General features: G+C 34.3%; 2 protein-coding genes across 3 annotated transcripts in view; one reads left to right on the top strand and one right to left on the bottom strand.

Moving 5' to 3' along the window:
• Window positions 1-15590, bottom strand: part of LOC111512274 (carboxylesterase 1E) — a 52173-nt gene extending 36583 nt beyond the window's left edge. Inside the window, exons 1-6 of the mRNA XM_023168378.2 lie at window positions 15349-15590; window positions 10800-10937; window positions 2746-2892; window positions 2527-2683; window positions 2277-2474; window positions 2036-2220 (exon numbers count right to left, since the gene is read on the bottom strand). Coding sequence (XP_023024146.2) covers window positions 2036-2220; window positions 2277-2474; window positions 2527-2683; window positions 2746-2892; window positions 10800-10937; window positions 15349-15438 — 915 coding nt within the window. The 5' untranslated portion in view covers window positions 15439-15590. The remainder of the gene's footprint in view (window positions 1-2035; window positions 2221-2276; window positions 2475-2526; window positions 2684-2745; window positions 2893-10799; window positions 10938-15348) is intronic.
• Window positions 1-25172, top strand: part of LOC111516143 (uncharacterized) — a 752250-nt gene that overhangs the window by 186795 nt on the left and 540283 nt on the right. The gene's annotated exons all lie outside the window — the stretch shown is intronic.

Here is a 25172-nt window from a genome sequence, read left to right as displayed (position 1 = left end):
CACATCCTGCATAGAGGTGTGTACACTAGCTCCATATTGTGGAGATGTTTTCAATTTCACCAATGTACATTCCCTTAAAATTTTGTATTATGGTTTAGTAAGGCCCAAATTAGAATTTGGTGCAATAATTTGCCATGGAGAATACCAAACCACATTATTCTTGCTATTAAAAATTTAAAACAAATTTTTAAGATACTTATATTATAAAAAGCATCATGTATATCCCGATCATAAGGTAGTTAGAACTACCCAACTTAGACATGAATTCAAAATTCTATCTTTGGAAGATCGAAGGGTGCCTAACATTTTGATGTTTTTGTTTAAAATGATTAATAATAAAACTAATTCACCAACGTTACTTTCTATACTGCGATTTAATGTGCCTCCAAGGAGAATGCGCTCTTCTGTTACATTTAATATCCCTGTTTTACATAGAACTACTAGAACTCCTCTTGCAATCATGTGTCGACTAGCAAATTATTATAACACACTCATTGATCTGGATTGGTCAATGACTCAAAATATGTTTAGAAACATAATGAAACAAATTAATGATTCATCATCATAATGCTAACTGATTATAATTACTACCCAAATAAATTTTCTTATTTGTTAAATTGAAACTAACATTGTAAAAATCATAGTGTTAAGTTTGCTTTCACTTTTATTTTCACTCTTTTATTTCTACTTTTATCTTTATGTTTCATTTTTATGGCTTGTAAATTGATATAAATTATTTGTAATATTATATGTTTGTATATTTATCCATGTAATTAGACCAGTAGGTCTGTTTGGATACAAATAAATAAAAAAATGTTTCCTTAGCTGACAGTGGTCAGTTAGAAATCCTACTGTTAAGCGTAAATTTTTCCTGGTCATCGCCAAATATTTCTTCGGCGCCATCTTCCCAGGGTCACCCAAGGTGACCCTGGCAAGATTGCATCCTTTGATTCTATCCCATCTGTTTAGGGATTGAGCATGGGTGTTACATCTGGCTAGTTCCGCAATTGTTGAAGTCATCAGGACGTAGGTGCCACTGGGTCCTAAAATTCTTACTCCAGTCGCTATCTACCGAGGCTTTGGCTAAATTATGGTTCACGTTGTATGTTCAAGGCTAATAGGGCTATCAGTGCAGATTGTTATGTTTTTGTCAGAAATTCCTTTCCTGGTAATTCCGTTTGTGGCGATTGAGATACCAGCCAGTTCTGTTTGGACCACGCTGGTATTTGTTCCCATTCCCCACTTAATCCTTAGGCTTAGTGATCTGGAGTACACTCCACATCCTGAGCCTTCTTTGGTTTTTGAGCCATCTGTATAAATCCGTATTGCATTTGTAGCATCTGACTCTGTGTTCTGTTTTGTTTGTATTTTGTAGTGTTTCTGTTAAAGTGGTTACTCAAATATCATATCTCTGAAAATAAATGTCATCGGAGGATAATCTATTTCTCTGAATGAATACGTTTAATTTTATATATCAGCTGACCATGACACATGTTTTCAGAAGTGTATCACGAGTGGAAAGCGAAGTTTCAGGAGAATTTACTCGAAAAAATTGCTTATTATTATTCATTAAACGCGCTTACTGCGCAACAGAGGTTGCGCAGTAAGCGCTTGTCGCCATAGGCTCAGCCTCAATTGACCCATTCCTTCTTCGGGGTTTACACCAGGAATTCGAAGGCAATGCAGATTTGGGAATATCCCGTAAAGAGGCAGTTAAAGTAATATGATGAGAGAAGGACGATTTAAATATCTCTTTATTATGCATTGGAATATCAATGAGAATCTTTCTCCTCAAATTAATCCTTGTAGTCTGCAACAGTAATTTCTTCAGTTGGTCAAGGCACTACCACCAGTGGAACTGAGCAAACTACTACTACTAGATTTAATTTCCAAACGCGAAATGCATTTTGGAAATGAAGTCTATATTGTGAAGAGTTGCAGCAATCATTATCGTGAATGAAAAAAAAAAAGAATGTCACAACCATCAAAGTATGAAATCCTCACTGAGTTATGTCCTTAAATTTATTTTTCTTACCGTTACAGAAACTTTGATTGTTGCGCCTTTCAGTTCGCCGGTTGGTAGGTTCCTCAAATAATCTATCAATACAGTAGAATCAGTTGTATTGACTCCAGCTGCCATTCCTAAATCTTGTGCAATTTTTTTAGGATACCTCTGATATCCCCAGGAACATAAGGCACTCCCACTTTCCGAAATTGCTCCTGGATGGAAAGTTGCGTTGATTATCAGAAAAATGTGTCAAATAAGTTTTAATAACCTTGAATTAGACCTTCGTTTTTCATGTACATCATCTGATACTGTACTGAGACACCTCCAGCACTCTCACCAAATATTGTTGTTCTCTCTGGGTCGCCACCGAAATAACCAATATTATTTTTCACCCAACGTAGAGCAAGATGCTGGTCCTTCAGCCCGTAATTTCCAGGAGAGGCCATATCTTCGGTACTCAAGAAACCTAAAAACTGGGTGGGTTGAATTTCTTATAGATTACTTCTGGAATGTTTTACCAAAAGATCCCAATCGGTAGGAAACTTGTACAACAACAACACCTTCTTCCAATAGATTATCGGGACCAAAGTACGAAGAATCGGCTACCCCAATTAGAAAACCACCTCCATATATCCATACCATAACTGGAAGGGGAGGACTCTCCTTGCGTACAGACTATATGAGAAATGTTTCTAGTATGATGTTGTAAAGATTAGAAGAGGAGAAATATAACTTACTTTCACTGGTGTGAAAACGTTAACGTACAAACAGTCTTCGGATTCTACGAACTTATTGAACAATGTGGGGGTTATCTGGATACAGGACGTAATATCCGATGAAGATGCATCCAACACTCCGCTCCAATTACTCGATGGAACGGGTGACTGCGAAAAGAATAAGACTATCAGGAGAATGAACGACCACGTTGTCTAGTTTCCAAATAGTGAACATTTTTCCAAATAACTGTTCGACTGATATTTTGGGGTAAATGGAAGTAATAGTAAGATCACTTATTATATTTGATTCATTGATGAAAATTATAATTTATGAATCAAAAACAGTTAAATAGAGTTTAGCGGGTCGCGAAATTTCAATTGCACTCAATTGCTGTCTCGCAAACGCTAGAAGATTTGATGTTTCAATCAATCAATCAATTAATCAATTTATTAGTCAAAGAAATGTTCAATTACAATACAGGAACTTACATTGTAACATACGAACTCAGGTAACACAGATGTGTTTAACAAAGACAGTCACCAATCAACCTAACATTAAAATTAAAACTATACTATCAGAGACAAAAGGAGAATTAGTAAACAGAAGAATAGTACTTGTGAACAGAAAAGTATGCACCAATTACAATTTTTAGCACCATTATACTTAAAAGCAGCTGTTTTTTAACAATTCTTGAGGAGTTAATTTCTGCAGAAGAGGTTTTTTCAGCTTAGCTTCAAAGGAATGTAAGCTAGGGGCAGATTTGATATGGTCGTCAAGAATTTAATTCAGGGTGAGTCAAAAAGATTCTTTCGGTCCATTGCTATAACAGGAAACAACTTTTCGAACTGCTTAATTTTTTTTGCTGTCATATCGACCTTTCTCCTCAGATTTTGATTGTCGCTTACACCCTCTCATATGTAGGTTTCGAGAAACCTTAGAAGATTTCAAAATACAAGTTCATACGAGTATATAGCTGGGTTTCACAAATTCCGAGGTTAACTTACTAAAATGACTGGACCAATTCCGAGGTGAACTAAGATAATGGACCAAAGAGGCATCAGATTTTCCAAGAAAAATAGCCTTCATGAAGGTCAATCACGAACATTCGAACATTTTTTTCATATTTGGTATAATGAAGGTAACATCGTATTTTGTAACGTAACCGAGATAGCAATAGCGTGCAATTAAATTTTCGCCACCCGGTATATGCTATCTCTAAGAGTCATTTCACTGAAAACTGGTGGAACTATACTATACTCGATCAACATTAAAGTAGCCTAGGTGCCATTCAGATGTTGCCTAAATTTGTCAAACGTGTTTTGTTCACTTTGATGCATTTACAATGTTGGGGAAAAATTATAGAAATCGGGGACGTAAAAGTAACGAAAGCGTACTTAGTGGTGTAGAACAGTGTTTCTCAAACTTTTTTGTCTGGGGGCCACCTTCATTTTGGAATTTTTTTCGCGGCCCACATATTAAATAGTATAGAGTACATTTATTATTTCCAATAATTTTTTCATTATTATTATCGTGAAAATTTACTATAGAAGAATACACCTCTGAGAGGAAACGGTAAAGATTATATAATTGAAGATGAAATACAGTACGAAAAAAAACTTTTAATTAAGAATTTTATTTTTAATTTATTTTATTTTTTTTATTGAATTAGGATTTCCTAATATACAGGTTAGCTAACTTGAAATATAATATAATCAACAAAATTTATATTAATAATACAATTTTATATACGTACATAATTTTAACTGAACAAGAAGGAATTTTTCAATTTCCATCATGAATATATTTTAACATTTCGCCCTTGAAAATCTTCAATGATAGAGTAGATTTAATTGAATCAGGTAAATCATTGAATTGGACAAAACCTTTAAAAAATAAACTGCTCATACTATTTCTTGTATTTGTTCTATTTATATGAATGTGGCTGTTGTGCCTGGTAGAATGGTGATGAATGTCCTTATTGAAGGTTAATAATGATAGCAAGTATGGTGGGGTCATTTTATTCAATATTTTATAAATGAAAACCATGGAACAATAGTATAATCTTTTGGATACCATTGTAGAGCAGATAGCATGGTAGAAATTGGTGTATACCTATTACATTTTAAAATTATTCTCATTCCTCGATTTTGTAGTTTTTGTATTAGTTGCACTTTGTTCAAATTAAAAGAGAATAAAATAGATCCACAGTAGTCAAAATGGGGTTGGATCATTGATTTATATACCGTAATTTTTGTATCTGTTGATGAGTTCTTGGCGATTCTTAAGAAAAAATTTAATTTTTTGCAATCTTTTTTTTAATATATTTGAAGTGGTCGTCGAACGATAAGCAATTATCAAGTTGAAATCCCAAATACTTCACTGATGTTACTATTTCTGTACGTTCATCTTCAATGTTTTATATTTATGTTGTTTGTATTCATTTGATTATATTTGAATTTAGTAGTAATTATCATTGCTTTTGTTTTTTTAACGTTTCATTTTATTGGTTTTCAGATATTTTCCTACTTTCTCTAGAATTTTATTCATTCTGCCAACAGTTTCTTCTAAATTTACTCCAGTACGGGCCAATAAGGTATTATCTGCAAATAAGTTGATGAACTCACGTCTGTAAATAATTGAATATCATTCAGATACAGAATGAATAATAGGAGACTAAGCACACAACCTTGTGGCACTCCTGTGTGATTTGTAATAAATGATGAGAATTAATCGTTCACACGTACTCTGTTTCCTATTTGATAAATAATTACTTGAATATTACCATAATCATAATCAGTTTTAATCTTTCCCTTTGAAGATGATCACTTGGTGATCGACACGTGTCGAGGTGTTGAAAATAACGATTTGGTGTTGGGAAAAAACTCCAGTAATATTCATTACTACACCAAAGCTTCCAAACAGTGCATCATAAGTAAATAATTACTTATCCATTCATAAACCATCCGCTCAATACCATATCTTCTCAGCTTCTGAAGCAAAATACTTCTTTCAATCGTTTCAAAGGCCCTTTTGAAATATAAAAAAAAAGCTACAACATATTTACCTTTATCTATTTCATTAGTAAATTAAGTTAATGATAACTGTAGTGCTGTTTCGCAAGAATGTTTTCTTCGAAAACCAGATTGATTGATAAACATGATTTGATTTTTGTCAATAAACTCTAATAATTGATTATATACTGCTATTTCTAAAACTTTCTCTATTGGCGGTAAGGATTAATAGGTCTAAATTCACTTGCTTTTATAGTGTTTGTAACTTTAGGTATGGGTATAATGGTACTTATTCTGACCATTCTGGAGCGATGTATTGATTAAATTGAGGATTGCATGACCAGCTGTTTCAAATACTTTCTTTAACAATTTAGATATATATCTCTTAAGGTAATCAATCTGAAGGTGCTGAAGGGCAAATATAAATTATTATCCAAATTGAACCATGGTTCGGAATTCTCAATACCTTGGACTATATGTTGGATGTTGTTTACAAAGTATAGGTTAAAAGTTTCGGCCAGGTCAGGTTCACCTTTTTCAGTACGTACTACCCCTTCATCTTCGAATTGGATTAGGTTAGGAAATGTATGATCATTACTATTAACAAGGGTTTTTAAGGTTTTCCACATCAAGTGAGAATTATTCTTGTATCTGTCTATTTTGTTATGATGATACTAAACTTTCTTCATTTTCAATGAGTTAACCACATCGTTTCTCAATTTTTTAAATTTTCCCATCTTATTATTTTTAAATTTTCATCTCCCACCGTAGTCACAAATATTTTATAGGCTTCATCCCGTTTCTCAATTTCGATAAAAACTTCATTGTCAAACCAAGGAATATCGATTTTGAACTTACTTATTTGTATACCCAAATTCAGAAAAAGTCATACACAAAGATTTATATTCTATTTCGGACCTAAACTATACAATATGTTACCTCTAAAAGTAAAGCAAATAACAAAAATGGCGAACTACAAACAAAACATTAAAAGTTTCATTCTCGAAAACAATACTCTAAATTTAATTTTCAACTGATACACACTCCTCTATTAAAATCTAAAGCAAATGGAACTTCAAACGTTCAAGCCAGTCTCTATATACCTACACAGTAGGTTTAATGGACTGACGCCTATCAGAAAACAACTACTCCCCTGGCTAATACCACGAAGGGCGTTGGATTATATCAGACAGGCGTCAGTGCAGGAATCTTCACAGAAAATGTCCTGCATATGCAATTGGCAATACAACTGAAAGAGTCGACCTTCAATTATGGAACGGGCACACTTGCAGACCGGTTTCGGGCTTATTAGCCACTCATCAGTGCAAGATAGTGACCATCATCGACCTAAAGTCAATGATATTCCACAATTGAAAATCAGAATTCTTTCAGAGTATTTCATTCCTCTTCCGAAGTTGGAGCGAACATCAAAAATGTCACTCCATCTAGTGGACGAGGTACTAACCAACTGCATATCCGTAATTTGCCCGATTCCTCTGAGTAAGGAAGAAAAACTTTTCTTATTAGTCAATGGGCTATGCCCATTGACGAATATAATCTGATATCTGATAATCTGTCTGATATAATCCAACGCCCTTCGTGGTATTAGCCAGGGGAGTAGTTGTTTTCTGATAGGCGTCAGTCCATTAAACCTACTGTGTAGGTATATAGAGACTGGCTTGAACGTTTGAAGTTCCATTTGCTTTAGATTTGTTTACTGCCAGTCTTCAAGCATATCCCATTGACCAATAAGAAAAGCACTCCTCTATTAGTCTATTACTCTATTACTCTATAACTTATTACTTATTCTTTCTTATTTTCTCTTTCCCATTATCCTAACCAACCTAACTAATATAAAATAATTCTTATGATAAATTTCAAATTCATCTACTCAATATTATCATTATTATTGTTCGAAACTCGCAGTGTATAAAAAAGTAAATTAAGATATCCAAATGGAAGAATGGAACATTACGATACAAGCATTCATTGCTTAGGTATGTTCTATGTTTCCTTTGGGTTTACGATGTATTTTTATTATAGTAGATATTGTACCAAACAAAATATGAAAATAAATATGTTAAATATGTATGGGAAAAATACTATTGACAATATTTGAACATTTTTCGAGAAATTCTTCATAAAGTAAATTAACATCTATAGAGTTTAAAGACCAATTACAAGAAATGAGCTTATTCTTAATTATACCCAAATTATTATCACGAAGATTTCTGTATTTTCTTATTGAGCTTTCTTTGTTAGATTGACTAAAGAGGAAATTGACAGAAAGAATTGAGTGGTCAGTAATTTTTGGCGTTAAATGAACATTTGAAATTATATTATCTATTAATGATTGTGTATCTAGTGTCTTTCTAGTAGGCTCAGTTAATGTTTGATTTATACCATAGGTTGTGAAAATATTCTTGATTTTTTTTTGTATAGAAACTTTCTTCTAATAAGTTTAAATTAAAATCACCTACCAGAATAAAACGATTATTAGAAGACACAAGCTTCTCGCAAACATCCTCGAAATCTTCTAAAAAAGTTGCATGAGAACTAGAAGGTGAATGATATAAACAACCGATCAACCATATTGAAGATTTGAAGTTAATTTTAACAATTTTACAACGGGTAGTTCGATTCCAGTATGAACTTCTTAAAAATAGAAAATTCAAATTTTTTATTTATATACATTTCAACGCCACCAGTATGTCTATTTTTTGAATCACAACGAATGCAAGTATAATTGTCCATTATAAGTTCCACATCTTCAATATCCTCAGTTGTTCTGGTTTCACTTAATAAAAACTTTTGGATCATAACAAACAATACTTTCTTGAATTTCATCTTTATGTTTAAGTAGGCTTTGTGCATTGAGGTATATGATATCACTGTTCAACTGTATATCAGGGTTATTTACTGGCTTTTTCTTACATGACTAAAATTTTTGTTTCTCACAATTGTGGGATTTCCATTCATATATTTGATGGTACTATTGTTATCCCCTTCTGCAATCATTTCATCCAATTTATATTTCACTTTACGGAAATACTCCCTTTGTTTTGGAGTTTGGTCATTAGATATTTTCACACTGGGTATTTTTATTAATTGTTTATTCTTCAATATATGTCTGGCATCATCTTGTGATTTGAAAATAACCTTGATGGGTCGATTTCTGTTAATTGTTGGTTTTCCCAATCTGAAATGTTTCATTTCTTCCTTATTGACGTTGAAGTCCTACAGTATATTATTTATGGTTTCTCTTTCTTGTGCTGATCTTTCAGTGTGGGGGTTTCCCTGAGGTTCATTCACATTATAAATGATAATATTGGCCGCTCGTGATTGTCTGTCTATAATTTCTGATATTAGATCTTCACTTCCAAGCAAATTATATTCCATTTCAGAATGTGAGTTGGATACACTCATGTCATCAACTTTTTTTCGCAATTTTTCATTTTCCTCTTGAAGTATTCTATTTATCTCCATAATATCACTTATCTGTTTTATGAGTTTAGGCATTTGCTTGATTCCTACATTGATAACAGAAATATGTAATGCATCGATCTGATTCAAGGAAAATAGCTCTAAGTTCAGTACTTGTTAGTTCAGTACATGTTGAATGTACTACATCATTGCAGCATTCACATACGACAATGTATTCCCCTTCTAAATCCTTTTCACACTTATTACACAGTATTTTACCCATTTTAATCACAGTGAAAACTAAACAAATACAAGAAATTAAAAAATTAGACTTCATTTTTTAAATATACCAAAGTGGAGAATGCCTTTTCACACAAATATGTGGTTGAAAACCCAATCCGCTCTTTTAAGGCTATATTAGAAAGAACTGGATACTCTCCGCTAGCCTCTATCCAAAATGGGAAAAACAATTCAAAAGTATTTAGTGTTTTTAATCTGTTTCCGAGACCCACCCAAATTGCTCCCGCGACTCACTAGTGGGTCACGACCCATAGTTTTGGAACAACTGGTCTAGAATATGATTGTTGAAGTTTCAAGTAAAACATACAGGAAAGGAAGACTTCAGAGACATGTGGCTAATGAAAATTGTGGCGAGATAATATTTGATGATGTTATCATAAATTGTAATGAGACAGTTGTTAATTAGATCTGATTGGAGAAGGACCCCCATGTATAACTCCTAGGCAATAAACCTAGTATTTAAGTATTCTGGTGTTTTCATCATGGTATTTCCATCATAAGGCTACCCCTGAGCAACCCCCAACCCAAAGTTGTAACAATATATAAAAACCACAACTCAACATGTGTCAACTTGAGTGTCTCTCGGACGAACTGAACCGTCTGATGAATACCCTCAATGTGAATGAGTATAGTAATGCCGGATTTGAGCAGGTAAGAGACCCAGGTAAGAGAATTTGAGAATGCTGAGAATTTTACGAATCAGATTGAAAGAATTCTGGAAAAACACATCATAAAATTAATAATTGGCCATTGGAAACCATTATAACGAGTCTAAGGTCAGATAAGGACCCTCCAGGGGGTATTCCGCATCTTTTGTAGCTATGGATCGGTCTACATTGGAAAGAAGTTCAACTACTCCCCCAAGGCTCTTCGATAAATCAGCAGTAGAGAAACATGTACTCAGAGAACAGAAATTTTTCTTACTTCCTACATATCTTATCATCTGATCAAAGAGAACAAAGATATATCATGACATTGATCTTCCAGTTCATTCACCAGAAAGCTGTTCTTATCTTAGATACAACTCAAAAAACGGGCCTATTTTCAGTTGTAGCTAATAACGGCAGAGAAATCACTATATCAGACCTAATAAGACATTCATTCAGATCTTGAATCTCAATATCAACATTCTGTAACTTTGTTTATCAAAAAGTCTCGACAGGTAACGTATAAATAATGCTTATTACTGATTTAAAAAGACATTCAATATTGCAACTATATTAACTCTTTTCGTTACTATTGAATAGCCAAAAATAATCATGATTATTTTGTTGACTTCAGTGTTTCCACAAACATGGTATATTCATAACACCAACTATGTAAAAAAAATTGATACTCACCCTGAAACGGAGGTTTCCCACTGGAGGCAAAGCATATGGTATACCGTGAAATGATAGGTAATGTAGTTTCTGATATCTTGTCAATTTCATTTTACCTTGAACAACTCCATTCGGCAAAGTCACTTGAAGTGAAGTATCCTAAAATGATATATTTGTGTTATAATGTTCAATGTTAAAAAGCTTATTCCGTATTGAGTTCATTGTAGATTGAACAGTGAAGAAATGACTGTCAATGATTTTGAACCAAAACACCTGAGTTATATAAGTTCGATGTTCGATGACCAAGCATCACCCAGGGATAGAGTTACATCCGATTACATGCTAAGTCGACGAAATAAACCTTATAAATAACTGTTAATTTAATAATCAGGCATTTTTGTTGGCTTGCTTGAACTGTTAATGTTATATTCGTCCATAATGAATTTTCGTATATCGCATACGGTAGGGTGAGTGCAGTTTTTTCGTCAAAAATAGACGGTATTGAAACCGATTACGGACTAGAAAAACGTGGGTTTTTATTCTTCGGCACTTATCGAGACTTTTTGTGACTTTCTTCGTTCCTGTGCACGAAGAAGAAATTGAGTTAACCTGAGGGGTCTAAGGAGGAATCAGACGTTTCAAACAAAGCAGAATCACTGGAGGATTAAAATACGATGTCACCCTTTCCTACTACTTGGAGAAAACGAACAACAGTACGAGAATGAGATGTGCCCTGTAATCGAGAACAGACATATTTGCCACGATCAACGGGATCCACAAACAATCGATTGTATAGTAGACCTTATCAAAGTAACCGACAATTCAAACTGCCGCACCGCCGAAGTCTACGTAGCCAACCCCATCATAGAAGCTATCTCCAGTCAACACGTGTTAGTAATCCCAGCTGAAAAACCTGGAAACCTGCCAAAGTGATGAATTCAGACTCATAAGAGAATCTAGCCTTGTTGAAGTACCAATCAACTGCGGAATCACAATCGGAGATTGCAAGTTATGGAACAGAAAAGAAATTGTGAGAGGCCATTCTCTAACCATTCCAGAAATCAAAATAAACAAGATTGACTATGAAGAGTTGGAATCCAGAGAAATTCACCTAAAATCTAGAGACCTGAAAAAAATTCATGAACTTCAAGACGATGCCAAGTTTCTTCAAATCCTGGACACAAAAGAATTCACCTTGCATTACCAAGTTCTCAAAGCATCCTTGTAACCCTCTTGATGGTTGGTATCGCTGCTTTCGCAATCTGGAAATTTCATAAGAAAAGGACCACCTCCATGGAAAAGAAATGACTCGTCCATGCTGAAAATACCGAAAACAAACCAGTATTCCTCTCGTTTTCGTCTTAGGGATGGAGAAGTTATGAACCCGAGTTGGCTGACCCAGCATCACCCCGGGATCCAGTGCCAGTCACTTGAACACATCCCGTGAAAGTATCTTTAGAAGAGAAAAAAAAATTCCAACCTTTCTTCGATGTTCCAGACTATCAAGGTTGCAAGTCTCCAATCAGGCGGATGGATCTTTTCTGGATGGAATCCATCGGCTTTAGTGTTTGCTTAGGGGCGGAGTTCCATACATGAGAACAATACTCAAAAGAAGGTCTGATCTGAGCTTAATAATGTATCAAAAGTTGCTGAAGTGTATACAGTTTTCTAGTTCGGAACAGTGTTCCAAGCTTAGAATCGTTAAAAAACTTGCAAGAGGTTCCCTATATCTGATTGAATGATGATCATAATAGGAAACTACGGAGGTGACTAATTGCTGTTTCCATGGATACTGGTGAAAAAGACAAACAACTGGGAAGTATATATCTACAGAAAACTAGCTCTAACGAATAGTATCGGGGCTACAATTTTACCATCAGCGGAGTTGGTAAATGATAGGTATTGGTCTCATCTAGTGTGACTTGGTGAGAGTAGTTTCGCAGTGGCTCAGGTGTTATACAATTGCTTTTGTTACTGTGCCGGTTTGAAGGGTAGGAACAGAATAGAACAAAGGACATCATATTGCAGAATTCATTCAGAAACCATCATATTTGACAGTCATCAGGTCCTTCTGGAAATATCATTATAACTGAAGTAGCTAATAAGCATAGCAGTAACTGTCGAATCGTTTTCCGCAACATCAGAAGGAGAATTGTAATAACAATTGGGCGTGCCAATTTCTTCAAACAAATGATTTTTATGAAAATCAATGTGGCCACGATCTCCATTCCGGATTTTGATTCCTTCTTTTTCCATTTACCCTCCCTTGTCAATTCACATCTTCGGTACAATAAGAGGTTTCATATCTTTATGTTTTGTCGAAGAATGGGTATATGATGAAACAGGACATGTTAATATAGCAATATTCTAATGGCCACATCGAGTAATTTTAGGTTGATATATCTAGGCATAATCACGTTATTACAAAAAGAGCTTCGAAGAAACTTGGAAACATTTTGAACTGGAACTGGAATACTTTATTTAGATCAAATCAGAACTCGCATATCCTGAGACTGCGAGATTATGTACAGGGAAGAACCTTTTGCCTGATTGGACATCCAAGTATCACAACCACCATTGATTACCTGGAACATCTCTTTTCCATTCATAGTTTCATGGTAACCAGCTGGGAACAAATGATTTGGCACACTTGATTCCATCCAGAACGATATACAGTGCATTTCTTTAATTGCCCCCCCTTTTATATTTTGAACAGGTCAACTCAAAAAATTGAATGTTAGGATAATGAAATTAATGCATGAATACTTTATTTTGGAGTGAAATTGACAGATGAAACTTTCAAGAAGGCGACTGGGCGCCATCTGGGGAAAAAATTAATTAATCTTTTCAACGCTCCTGACAAATGTTTCACAAACCTATAATATAATGTTAATATCTTCAACTACTACAAAATGGCGAAAATTTCAATAATTGCCCAAATACATTGACATTTAACTACATAACATGAGGTAATAAGCTTGATGTCAGTTCAGAAGATGCTCGAAATTGTTACCTTGAACTTCTTCTGTCGTTCGTAGGGGTGCGACAGCTGGTTAACGAAATAACAGATTTTTTCAAGCAGAAACAGTAACGTCAATATCTCTACAAATATTTATTATTCTCTGCCGTATATCCAATATTGAAGTAGGTTCAGTTTAGTACACCGTTCGCTTCAAACAGTCCCAATAAAAAAGTCCAAAAGTGTCAAATCTGGCGAGCGGGCTGGCCATTCTGTAGGACCTCGACGGCCAATCCAATGACAGGGAAAAGTAGTATCCAAATAGTTTCTTACTTGTCTGGAGTAATTTGGTGGTGCTCCATCTTGTTGTTAGAATTCGTTTCGACGATTTCAGTGATAATAGGGTCAACAGTACTTTCCAGCATATTCAAATACAGTTCCCCTGTTGAATTTTGATCAATAAATGGAGGTCCTACAATATGGTTTCCCAAACGTTAACTTTTTCTGGATATTGAGTATGTGTTTCCTGGAAAACGTGAGATTGGTGTCACTCCAATAGCGGCAGTTTTGTCTGTGAACATGGCCGTTTAAAAAAAATGTACATTCGTCACTAGAAAAAAAATATTGTGAAGATAGGTAGGATACCGTGCAATGGTTTCCGTCATGATTTCGCAGAATTCTCTTCTTCAATCAGGGTCATCTTCAGTTAATTGGTGTACCATTTTGATTTTGTATGGATGATACCTATTTCTTTTCAAAAGTCTCCTCACATTAGAACGAGACACCTTACAAGTATTTGCGACGGAATAAGTAGACTGTTCAGGATTTACTACCAACTTACCAGTTATTTGCACTTGCTGTTCTTCCGAAATGGACAGATGGCCTGGGGGCTTTTTGTTATGTACACTATTGGTAGTTGTGAATTTGAATACAAGTTTCCTCAGATTTTTTCTACAGATAGGACGATTCGGAAAACGTTCATTGAAAATCCTTTCGGTTCCGTGAAAGTTTTGCATCGCAGCATAATATAGATCGCTTCAATTTTTTCTTCCTTTGGAAGAGAATTGACCATTTTAGAGATTGTTGACGTGGTACCTTTCTACTAGTAATCCATCTTTGTGTAGAGTTAATTTTTGAAATTGATTGCTTTATCTCACCTCTCTTTGAAAGATTTCCACATTTTTCATATCAAAAGATTTATAAACTTCATTGATGGTGTACAACAAATGTTAGTTCTGGAGGGTGATCGATTGATCTGTGAGACTTCTTGTTGAATCGTCAGTGAGTCTTTTTGTGTTTTCCCAATATTTCTGCTATTATCCTTGTTAGTAAATGGGGTGGAGGGTCCTCACTTTTCTATCAACCCTCTTCACACTTCCTAGCAGAATTGTGATATCTGTAGCAACTATCATATCTATTTTCAGATTCAATCGAAACAAGGCTTTTCAATAGATTTGTGTTCTGATGGAATCCAAATTTAATATACTCACTTGAGACATAATCTTCACTGAACTTGAAGCATATACTACTGATGATTTAATTTATTATTATCATGCCGTCATTCTGACAAACTGAGACTCGTTGAAATACATATTGTGCCGTTTTTCTCACCTGTAGATAATTTGGAACTTTCTCAAGACAAGTATTTTCAATTAGGAGAACTGAGAACAGTAATAACGAGGCAATCACCAGTGTTTCCATTGTACAGCGAATCTAATAAAACCAGTAATTCAGCTCGATCATCACGAATCACTACAGAAGGGATTATCATCCATTGAATCAATTCCATTTCCGTTTGTTGTCCATTGTTTGAATCGGAGTAATCGGTGTGGAAGTTATTAGCAAACGATATTTAATCGTTTTGCTTGTTCATGTTGTCATCAAGGACCGGAAATGAGTAGAAAACATTACACACTATAATTTTACAAACTATATTAAAAAAGGTCGAATTCGTGTATCTACATTTCAAGTAAAGTTTTTTCTACGAACATCTAGAGTGTGAAATACTTATCTCTACCTTTCTGGATTATTAGATTGTTTCGAAAGTTTTTACCGTTTTAATATTATGTGTTTTTGTAGCTATATCTTGATAAATATTCATTCACTGTGTCGTGGTATGTAATGATTAATAGAGAATTTGATACTCTACGGTCCAGACAATTTCTGTGGCAATTTTCTATCATAATAGGTGTAATACTGATACATGCATCTCTTATTTTTTGTTTGAGATGGTAGATATTTGTATTTGATGTTGAAAAAACTTCATCGTTCATGTATCCCCAGACAAAAAAAGGGAGTAAGATGTGGGGATCGAGCTGGCCAGTTAATTGGTTCATTGTTTCCAATCCATTTTCTTGGGCATCTAAATGTTTCCTTACTATTGCTACATATAATGGATATTTCTGTTAAACCAACAATTGTTGGTGAATTTTGTTTCGTCCGTCCATATTATTTTTCCACAAATATTTTCAACTTCCCTATTTCTACGTCTCAACCACTTCGCAAATCGTACTCTCCTTCCGTAATCCCTCTCATTGAGGTGATGAACTTTGCGTATCCTGTAGCATTTATATTTGTTCTTTTTCATAATAGTTCTGGTGAAGGTTACAGAAATTTACATTTCGTGGGCAATTTCTCGTAAATAACAATCTTGATAAGCATGATTTTTCTAACAAAAAAAAAAGATGTTTTCACTGTGTAGATTTTTATGTGGTAATGTTTGTTTACCCATAACATTTATTTAATTCTGCACACTTCTAGTATCCACATATTTTCTTGTTTTATTTCTGTCAAATGCACCATAGTCCCCCAAATTTCTTTCTAATCGTCTAGACATTTTTTGGATGTTCCGAATACGAAGATTCGGGTAGGTATAGCTCAACATACATATTTTTTGCCACAAGAGGATTTCTATTTGATTTTGCATAACCAGTTTCAGTTTCATACACCTTTTGCTTCAAATAGCCCCATAGAAAAGTCCAAAGGTGTCATATCTGGCGAGCGAGCTGGCCATTCTGTAGGACCTCGACGGCCAATCCAACGACCGGGAAAAGTAGTATCCAAATAGTTTCTTACTTGTCTAGAGTAATGTGGTGGTGCTCCATCTTATTGGAATACAATTTCTATATCGAATTCATTAGGATTTGCTTCGACGATTTCAGTGATGAGAGGGTCAAATTAGTTTGCAGCATATTCAAATACAGTTCTCCAGTTGAATTTTGATCAATAAATTGAGGTTCTACAAAATTGTTTCGCAAATTTCCTGCCCAAACGTTAATTTTTTTCTAGATATTGGGTATGTGTTTCCCGGAAAACTTGAGGATTGGTGTCACTCCAATAACGGCAATTTTGTCTGTGAACATTGTCGTTTGAAAAAAATCTACTTTTGTTACTAAAACATGTACTGTGGAGATAGGTAGGATGCTTTGCATTGGTTTCCGACACGATTTCGGGTCATCTTCAGTTAATTGGTGTACCATTTTAATTTTGTATGGATGATACCTATTCCTCTTCAAAAGTCTCCACACAGTAGAATGACCCCTCACAAACATTCGCGACGAAATAAGTAGACTGTTCAAGATTTACTACCATTTTACCAATTATTTGCACATGCTGTTCTTCCGGAATGGACGGATGACCTGGGGGCCTTTTTTTATGAACACTACCGGTAGTTGTGAATTTGGATACAAGTTCCCTCAAATATTTTCTACAGATAGGACGATTCGAAAACCGGTCTCGTGGAAGTTACGCGTCTCACCGTGAATAAAAATCGCTTCATTTTTTTCTTTCAATGGACGAGAATTGACCATTTTAGAGATTGTTGACGTGGTACCTTTCTACTAGTAAAACTGAAAACTAAATGAGAATATTCTAACTGAACAATGATGTTCATTGTCGAACTGATATTTTTGGTAGTTTTTATAAACAAAAAATAACTTCACAAACCTTATCGGGTTGTTGAAATTGTGAGAAATGACGGATTAAAAGAAATAAATGTGTTTGTCTTCAGGAAATTATTAAATATTCCGCCATTTTGTAGTATGTGAAGATATTGACCTTAAATTCTATGGTTGTAAAGTATTCGTCAGGAGCTTCAAAATGATATGCCACAGGTCCCCCCTTTCCATTTATTTTTTTTTAGATGGAACTCGGTCGCCATCTTGGACGTTTCATCTGTCAATATCACTTCAAAATAAAGTATTCATGCATTAATTTCATTATCACAAATTTCAATTTTTTGAGTTGACCCGTTCAAAAAATAACAGGGGGAGGGCATTAAAGAAATGTATTGTATATATATCATACAAAGAAGTAACAGACACAAACTGAAAGTAAAACCTCTTTCAAAATAACTACTTACATATGGACATTGAATTACATGAAAGAAAAAAATACTTCGGATAAAACTACTTCCAAATGAACATTGAATTTTACAACGGTTTTTTAATATCCATGAAGTACACTTTGACCTTCGCATCTTTGAATTGCCATATAATAATCGATAGAAGATAGTGTAATTATTCATTATACGAGATGTCTTAAGTGGTGAGTTTCAGTGAACCCAAAAATGATAATGTTCTGTTTAAAGATAATGAACAATGCCTAATTTTATTTTGTAGAAATATTCGACATGAAAAATCCCAGTTAAGTAGGTATACTAGTCAACAACATTTGATGCAATCTTCTTCTCTTCTTCATTTGATGACGGACATCGAAATAAAACGTGATTTGACATTGTTTTGAATTTCGTTTCGATCACTTGTTACCGGACTCCTCTGTATAAAATCGAGTTCATATGGTTCAGCTCTGCCTCAAATGCCACATTGTGGCTTGCAGTTAACAACAGAACTATAAACTGATTCTCTGAAACGGAACGGAAACTGCACTTAACCTATTTTCTGATGCCTCTTAATGGTTTTCCAATAATTCTCCAGAGTCAGGGATAAGACTATCAACGGACAGTCTCTTGCTGATTTTGTTGAACTATTTATCATCAATCAGTGGGTCGAAGTGATCCGAAGAGATTTATAGCTAACTGCAATTTTTACTTTTTTCACTTTGCACTTATGATGATGATAGGAACACTGTACGAATAGACCGGAAGATGGTTGAAGATTCTGGTGAGTCAATATACCCTTTTTTTCAGTATCCTCTGTGCCTACGGTTTCTCAGTATTTTTTTTTGAGAGCAAATAGGTTGTGAGTTAACAACAAAAAAATAAAAGATTGAAATCATTTCTAGTTAATGGAAGGGTGCCAATCAGTTTGAGCTCATACGTGAAAATTTAGACTATATATAATCAATAAACTAATAAATCAATTATAATTAACATATATACAATCAAAAAAATTATCATGAATGATTCGCAAGATGTACCCAATTATAGCAAGTATATATATATATATATATATATATATATATATATATATATATATATATATATATATATATGTATGTATATATATGTATATATAGATATATACATATATATGTGTATATATATATATGTATATGTATATATAGATATATACATATACATATACATATATAAATATCTATATATATATATATATATATATATATATATATATATATATATATATATATATATATATATATATATGTATATATATATATACCGGGTGTCCCAGAGCTTTTAGGCCAGCAGATATCTCAGTTACCTGCAGAACAAAAATATGTATCATAGGAAAACACAAGCACTTTCATGCAGCATAGCAAAATCCACCCCCTGGTAAACAACCCCCAAGAAACCACCCCTAACTTTTGTTTTTCAAATGGCACGCCCATGTTTGTTTTGGTGTTCAACTTACAGTCTTTTTCATTTCTCGGTCAATGATGTATCATGGTAGGTAGAATGACATGCAGAATCATAGAAAATAAAAACACAAATGAAATATTAATGTTTAAGGTCATCTGTATTTTGATACATGATACTACAGAAAATGTTCAAAATGTTGGCCAGCACTTGCCACACATGCTTCAAGTCGCCGAATCAGCGCGCGAGTACAGGAAGCCCTAATCATATCCGGAGTAACGGTATGACAAGCTTCTAAAATTTTTTGGGTTAAATCGTCAATATTCATTGGTTGTGTTTCGAAGGCAACTCGTTTCAGATATCCCCACAGGAAAAAGTCCAGTGGCGTGAGATCTGGAGAAAGTGCAGGCTATCGCACAGGTCCACTATTTCCAATCCAACGGTCTCGAAAAGTATCATTGAGGAATGTAGTAACTACATTATGGTTATGTGCAGGAGCACCCTCTTGTTGCCACCACATTTATTGTCGTTCTTCAAGTGGAATATCTTCCAGGAGGGCAGGTAAACAATTTTCCAAGAAATGTAAATATCGGTGGCCCGTCAAAGTGTCTTGGAAAAAATGGGGCCCGATGAGTCGTCCATTATGTAAACTACACCACACGTTCACACCCCACATTGTTTGGAAATTGGTTTCTCTAATCCAGTGAGGGTTGTCCTGTGACCAATAGTGCATGTTATGTCGATTAACAGTACCATTATTATGGAAGCGGGATTCGTCACTCCACAAGATTTGATTGAGGATGTTTGGATTGTCATGGACTAAAACTTGAATGTGGGCAATGAATGCCGTTCGTCTTTCGAAATCGGTAGGTCTGAGTCCTTGGTGTAAATGAATTTTGAAGGGATGATACTTGTACTGTTTGAAAATTCTTTGCACAGATGACTTACTGATCCCAATCTCTACCGCCAATGCACGAACCGAAATATGAGAATGTGCTTCGACGTAGGCCAACACATTTATGCAATTTTCCTCAGTTCGCACGGGAGTAGGATGTACTTGATCTGTTTTTCCTGGAAATGATCCCGTTCGCATGGTATTTTCTACATACGAAAACGTACTACGACCTGGTTGTCGACTATCAGGAAAGCGCTGCCCATACAGCCTCTCCGCAGCACGTTTATTCTTTCGGCATTCACCAAAAACTAAAAGCATATCAACGTATTCGTTGGGAGTGAAGGTAAAAGGCATTTTGATATACAACAACAATATCACGACTGATGGCAATGTGTCATCCAGATATCAGAGGAATGAAAGGAAGCACAAAAAGTTCTAACATTTTATCGCATCTTTTTCTGCGTAGCGTCCACTTTTTCTGGTGTCTACAATGCAGAACAATTCGATCAGTCCAGTTAATAGTACCCACTAACGTATTCAATTTTCTCGAACAATTATGATATATCGTTGGTTGAGAAATAACAAGAGCTGTCAGTTGAACGACAAACAACATGGGGTTGCCATTTGAAAAACAAAAGTTAGGGGTGGTTTCGCAGGGGTTGCTCGCGAGGGGGTGGATTTTGCTCTGCTACATGAAAGTGCTGGTGGTCTTCTATGATATACATATTTTTTTTCAATTTTTTTCTGCAGGTGACTGAGATATCTGCTGGCCTAAAAGCTCTGGTATATATATATATATATATATATATATATATATATATATATATATATATATATATATATATATATATTTATATATATTGCCCTATTGGGCATCGTCAGTACCGGGCAGGTGTTCCTCGATTGAAGACAAAGTGAGACACCCAAGTCAACTTGCCAAGTTTTTATGTCAGTGTTGGTGGTTTGACCAATCAACCGACAACTGCGGTAGCAGAAATTTGGGAAGCTAACCTGAAATGCCATCGGAAAACGAATCCACATGTTTCTAGAAATGATATAAAATCTAGAAAGGTTAATGCAGTCAAGCTGCTGGAAAATAATTCCATGAAAATCAAAGCTTGCGTTTACGCAGCTATCTTTATCAAGTACTTTCTTGATGTTTCTCATTTTGTCTTTAATCGAGGAACACCTGCCCGGTACTGACGATGACCAATAGGCTGAAACAGCTGTCTACCGGTGGCTTTCAAATTGTAATCAATATGGGAGTGATCAAAAAGTACTTCTCTATTCATTTTGATACACCCAAAAGACAATAGATAAACTAGAAAACAGAATCAAACAAAAAATACAGAACAAGGATCAAGCCACTCCAACAGACAAAACAACACAACGATGGACAGCATTTACGTATGTAGGACACCAAACCAAAAAACTAACAAACATCTTCAAACCACTGAACATCAACATCATATACAAGCCGAACACGAAGATAACACAAAAAAATAAACAACTATGAAAAAGAAGAAGACAAAGACCAAAAGACTTGGTTTGGCCTATATCGGCCAAACCAAGAAAAAACTGATCCAAAGGTACAATGAGCACAAAAAGGCATACATAAATCCAACAGTATATAAATCAAACCTTGCAACACACGCCATACAAAACAAACACAATTTCCCCCCACCAGGGAACATAAAAGTCATAAAACAAGTCAACAAGGGAAACCGCATGGACATTTGGGAAAACTTGACATCCATAAATTTAACAGTCATAAATCACTTATCGAGGAACAAGTACAAATCAAAACACAACAAGACCTCGCATTCATTATATTAAAAAAAGCCATACACATTCCTAGAGAAGATCTAACACAAAGAAGAGTACCTGAGGCAGAACAAATACAGGCAAATTCACCTAAAGTACCTGAAATACCTGAGTTAAGACGCTCTGACCGTATAAAGAGGCAAACAACAGGATGACCAGTTCAGTTTGAGGAGTGCCTAGAAGATGACTACTACCAACTGCCGAAAGCGCTCGCAGATAATTAATAGAAGATATAAAGCTTCAAATCCTTTTTGTAGAATTTAATATTGAAATACTCAGAAAAAGGAAAATTAGTTGCATCAATAAAACTATATATATATATATATTTATATATATATATATATATATATTTATATATATATATATATATATATATATATATATATATATATATATATATATATATATATATATATTTATATATATATATATATATATATATATATATATATATATATATATATATATATATATATATATATATTCATTATATTAATTAATTTATATTTATTATATTAAACTTTCAAAATCAATCTGTTGAGATACTTTACATTTAACAAAACTCGTTGTTTGAAATTTTTCTCAAATCTATAAAATATGTATCAAATTCAACAACTTGAAATTTCTTGTATGCACTCAACAAAGTTTTATAGACATCAAAGCATTTTAATAATCCCTGCATAATGGAGTTATTCAGAAATACGAAGTACACTTGGTGTCATACAGGCTGTCCTACTTATTTGATCTTCTTTTAATTATAATATCTACAAGTAATCCACTGTAACAAATTGAATGTTACATCATTTCTTACAGTATGACGCTTTTAGGGGTATTCATAAACGTAATAAGTGAAAGGAAAATGATGTTCTTAACGGTGCGGTGGTGCGCTGGACACAATAATTGAAATTTCTCGAAAATCCGAAAGGTATCAAACAATTTCTTCCACAAAGTTTTACAAAAAAATCCGAAGCTCGCTATATGCCATACTTTCCCGCCCGCCATACTTCTTTCATTATATTTTTTTAATATATTCCTTGCAGGCTGATTTTTTTAAAAATAATTTTTTATTCAATTTGTACGAAAATCTCCACGCTATACCATTCCGGCGGTCCAAAATATTCGAAAAATTATTTCTTTCAATATGGCATTTGAATCGTAGTTAGTTTATAACACAGTGAGACAAAATTATATTCGCCATACTTCTAGTGCTGTACAAAAGTGGTGCCATACTTGAAAAATGGTATTTTTTAACCGTTTTTGAAACCTGCTTATAGAAGCCGTAAAATTATTTTTTACAGTATGTCATGAATGAAATAAGATTGTTCCAATAAGCTGATCTGTGGAAATAAAACAGTTTCTAGCAGTATGGCATTTTAATTTTCGGAAAATTCATTAATAGTATGATTCAATAAAATTATCCCATACGTATGGTGAAGTGCCATACCCGGATAATTCATTTTCAGCAACGTGGTTCAGCTCCAACTTGTAAGAGATGTACAAGTACTCATAACGTTACGTCCAACACTTGTTGGCCGAATACGGGAAGACAGCACAAATGAACGGAATCAACAACAGGAGCCTACCGCACATTTATGATTCTTGTTAGGAGAACTAGGAGAATAGGGAATGTTCCACAATTTGGGTTATTACAGCAAATGCAAGTTTGAACAAAATGAAGTTGAGTTCAATCCATGAGTTTTTCAAATTCACTTCGAAAAGTATTCAAACTGATGTTTCAAATGTTGGGTTTTGATTTTCAAAGGGATTTGTTTCTAATTCACATATTGGCAACAGCGCCTATATCAAGTTGAAATAATTTATACGTACCTAGATATTCTACTTTAAAAAAGGAAAATTATCTTTATAAATCAACAATTAAGGCATAATATAAATTATTGTTCAATACCACCTCCACAAGCCACATAATCAACAGTTGTTTTGTTATTTATTTATATAGAGAAAGATAGGTTAGGTGCACAAAATTTCATATGCCACAGAATGTCTCGGAACTCGGAACATTAGTAAATAGAACAGCACGCCTCTGAGATATGTCATCTTTGTTTGTCTCATACAGGTAACAGATTCATTGTCCTTTATTAGCTATAACCGATATTGCCAAATGGTAAAATAGAAAGGAATCCCTTTAAATGTTGAATGCATTATTTCATTCCTCTTTTTTAAGTATTTAAATAATTTTTTCAAGAAAAAGGTTGAAATGATAAGTTTGAAATGCGTTGTTTTAGAGCTATTTCATGAAAAACACTTGATTTTTGTCAGGAGGAACATTCCGCATTAGTAGGATATCCTAACATTACCACGTAAGCAGCTGTAGCTGCCTAACCTAGAGATAACCTAGGAATTCTAGGTCTCCTAACTTCCCGTTCTTGGCAACTAACTGTTGCCCATCTTTGCACTTGGCCACACCGCGCTGATGAGGCCAATACGCAGAAACAAATTTAGAAACATCAAAGTCAAAGCCTATTATGATAAGAATAATTTTTTTTCAATATCTCCAATTTTTAGAAAAAGAATGATTACATAATATGATACATCGTTGAAAAGGTATAATCTGATTCTATTCAAAACAGAAAGGATACAATGAAGCGCCCATTATAAAAAATAAAGTTGATGATGGTAGCCAGAAGATGAAACGTCGTATAGCAAATCTGAAAACATCATTATAAAAGTGGCAATGGGAAGGGCAATTCATTTTCGAATCCTTTGAAAAATAAAGCCACAAAAAAATAAATACATTTTCCAAAATTTCTGTTTTTCCGGATATCTCCAGATATACTCAGACGTTCAGAACTTTCTCAACAGCATATTGTTAGTCAGGTGAATGCGCAACTTTTTAATTTTATTGAGTATAACTGTACCTTCGAATGAGATAATGTGAGTGCCGAACTGTCAGTTTGTCCCAATCGACAATTTCTCTTGTGT

This window comes from Leptinotarsa decemlineata, unplaced genomic scaffold (genome assembly GCF_025532065.1).
Source record: "Leptinotarsa decemlineata unplaced genomic scaffold, Ldec_3_MD MMD2_tig00026358_RagTag_RagTag, whole genome shotgun sequence".
Taxonomy (NCBI): domain Eukaryota; kingdom Metazoa; phylum Arthropoda; class Insecta; order Coleoptera; family Chrysomelidae; genus Leptinotarsa; species Leptinotarsa decemlineata.
This window is presented reverse-complemented; position numbering and strand designations above follow the sequence as displayed.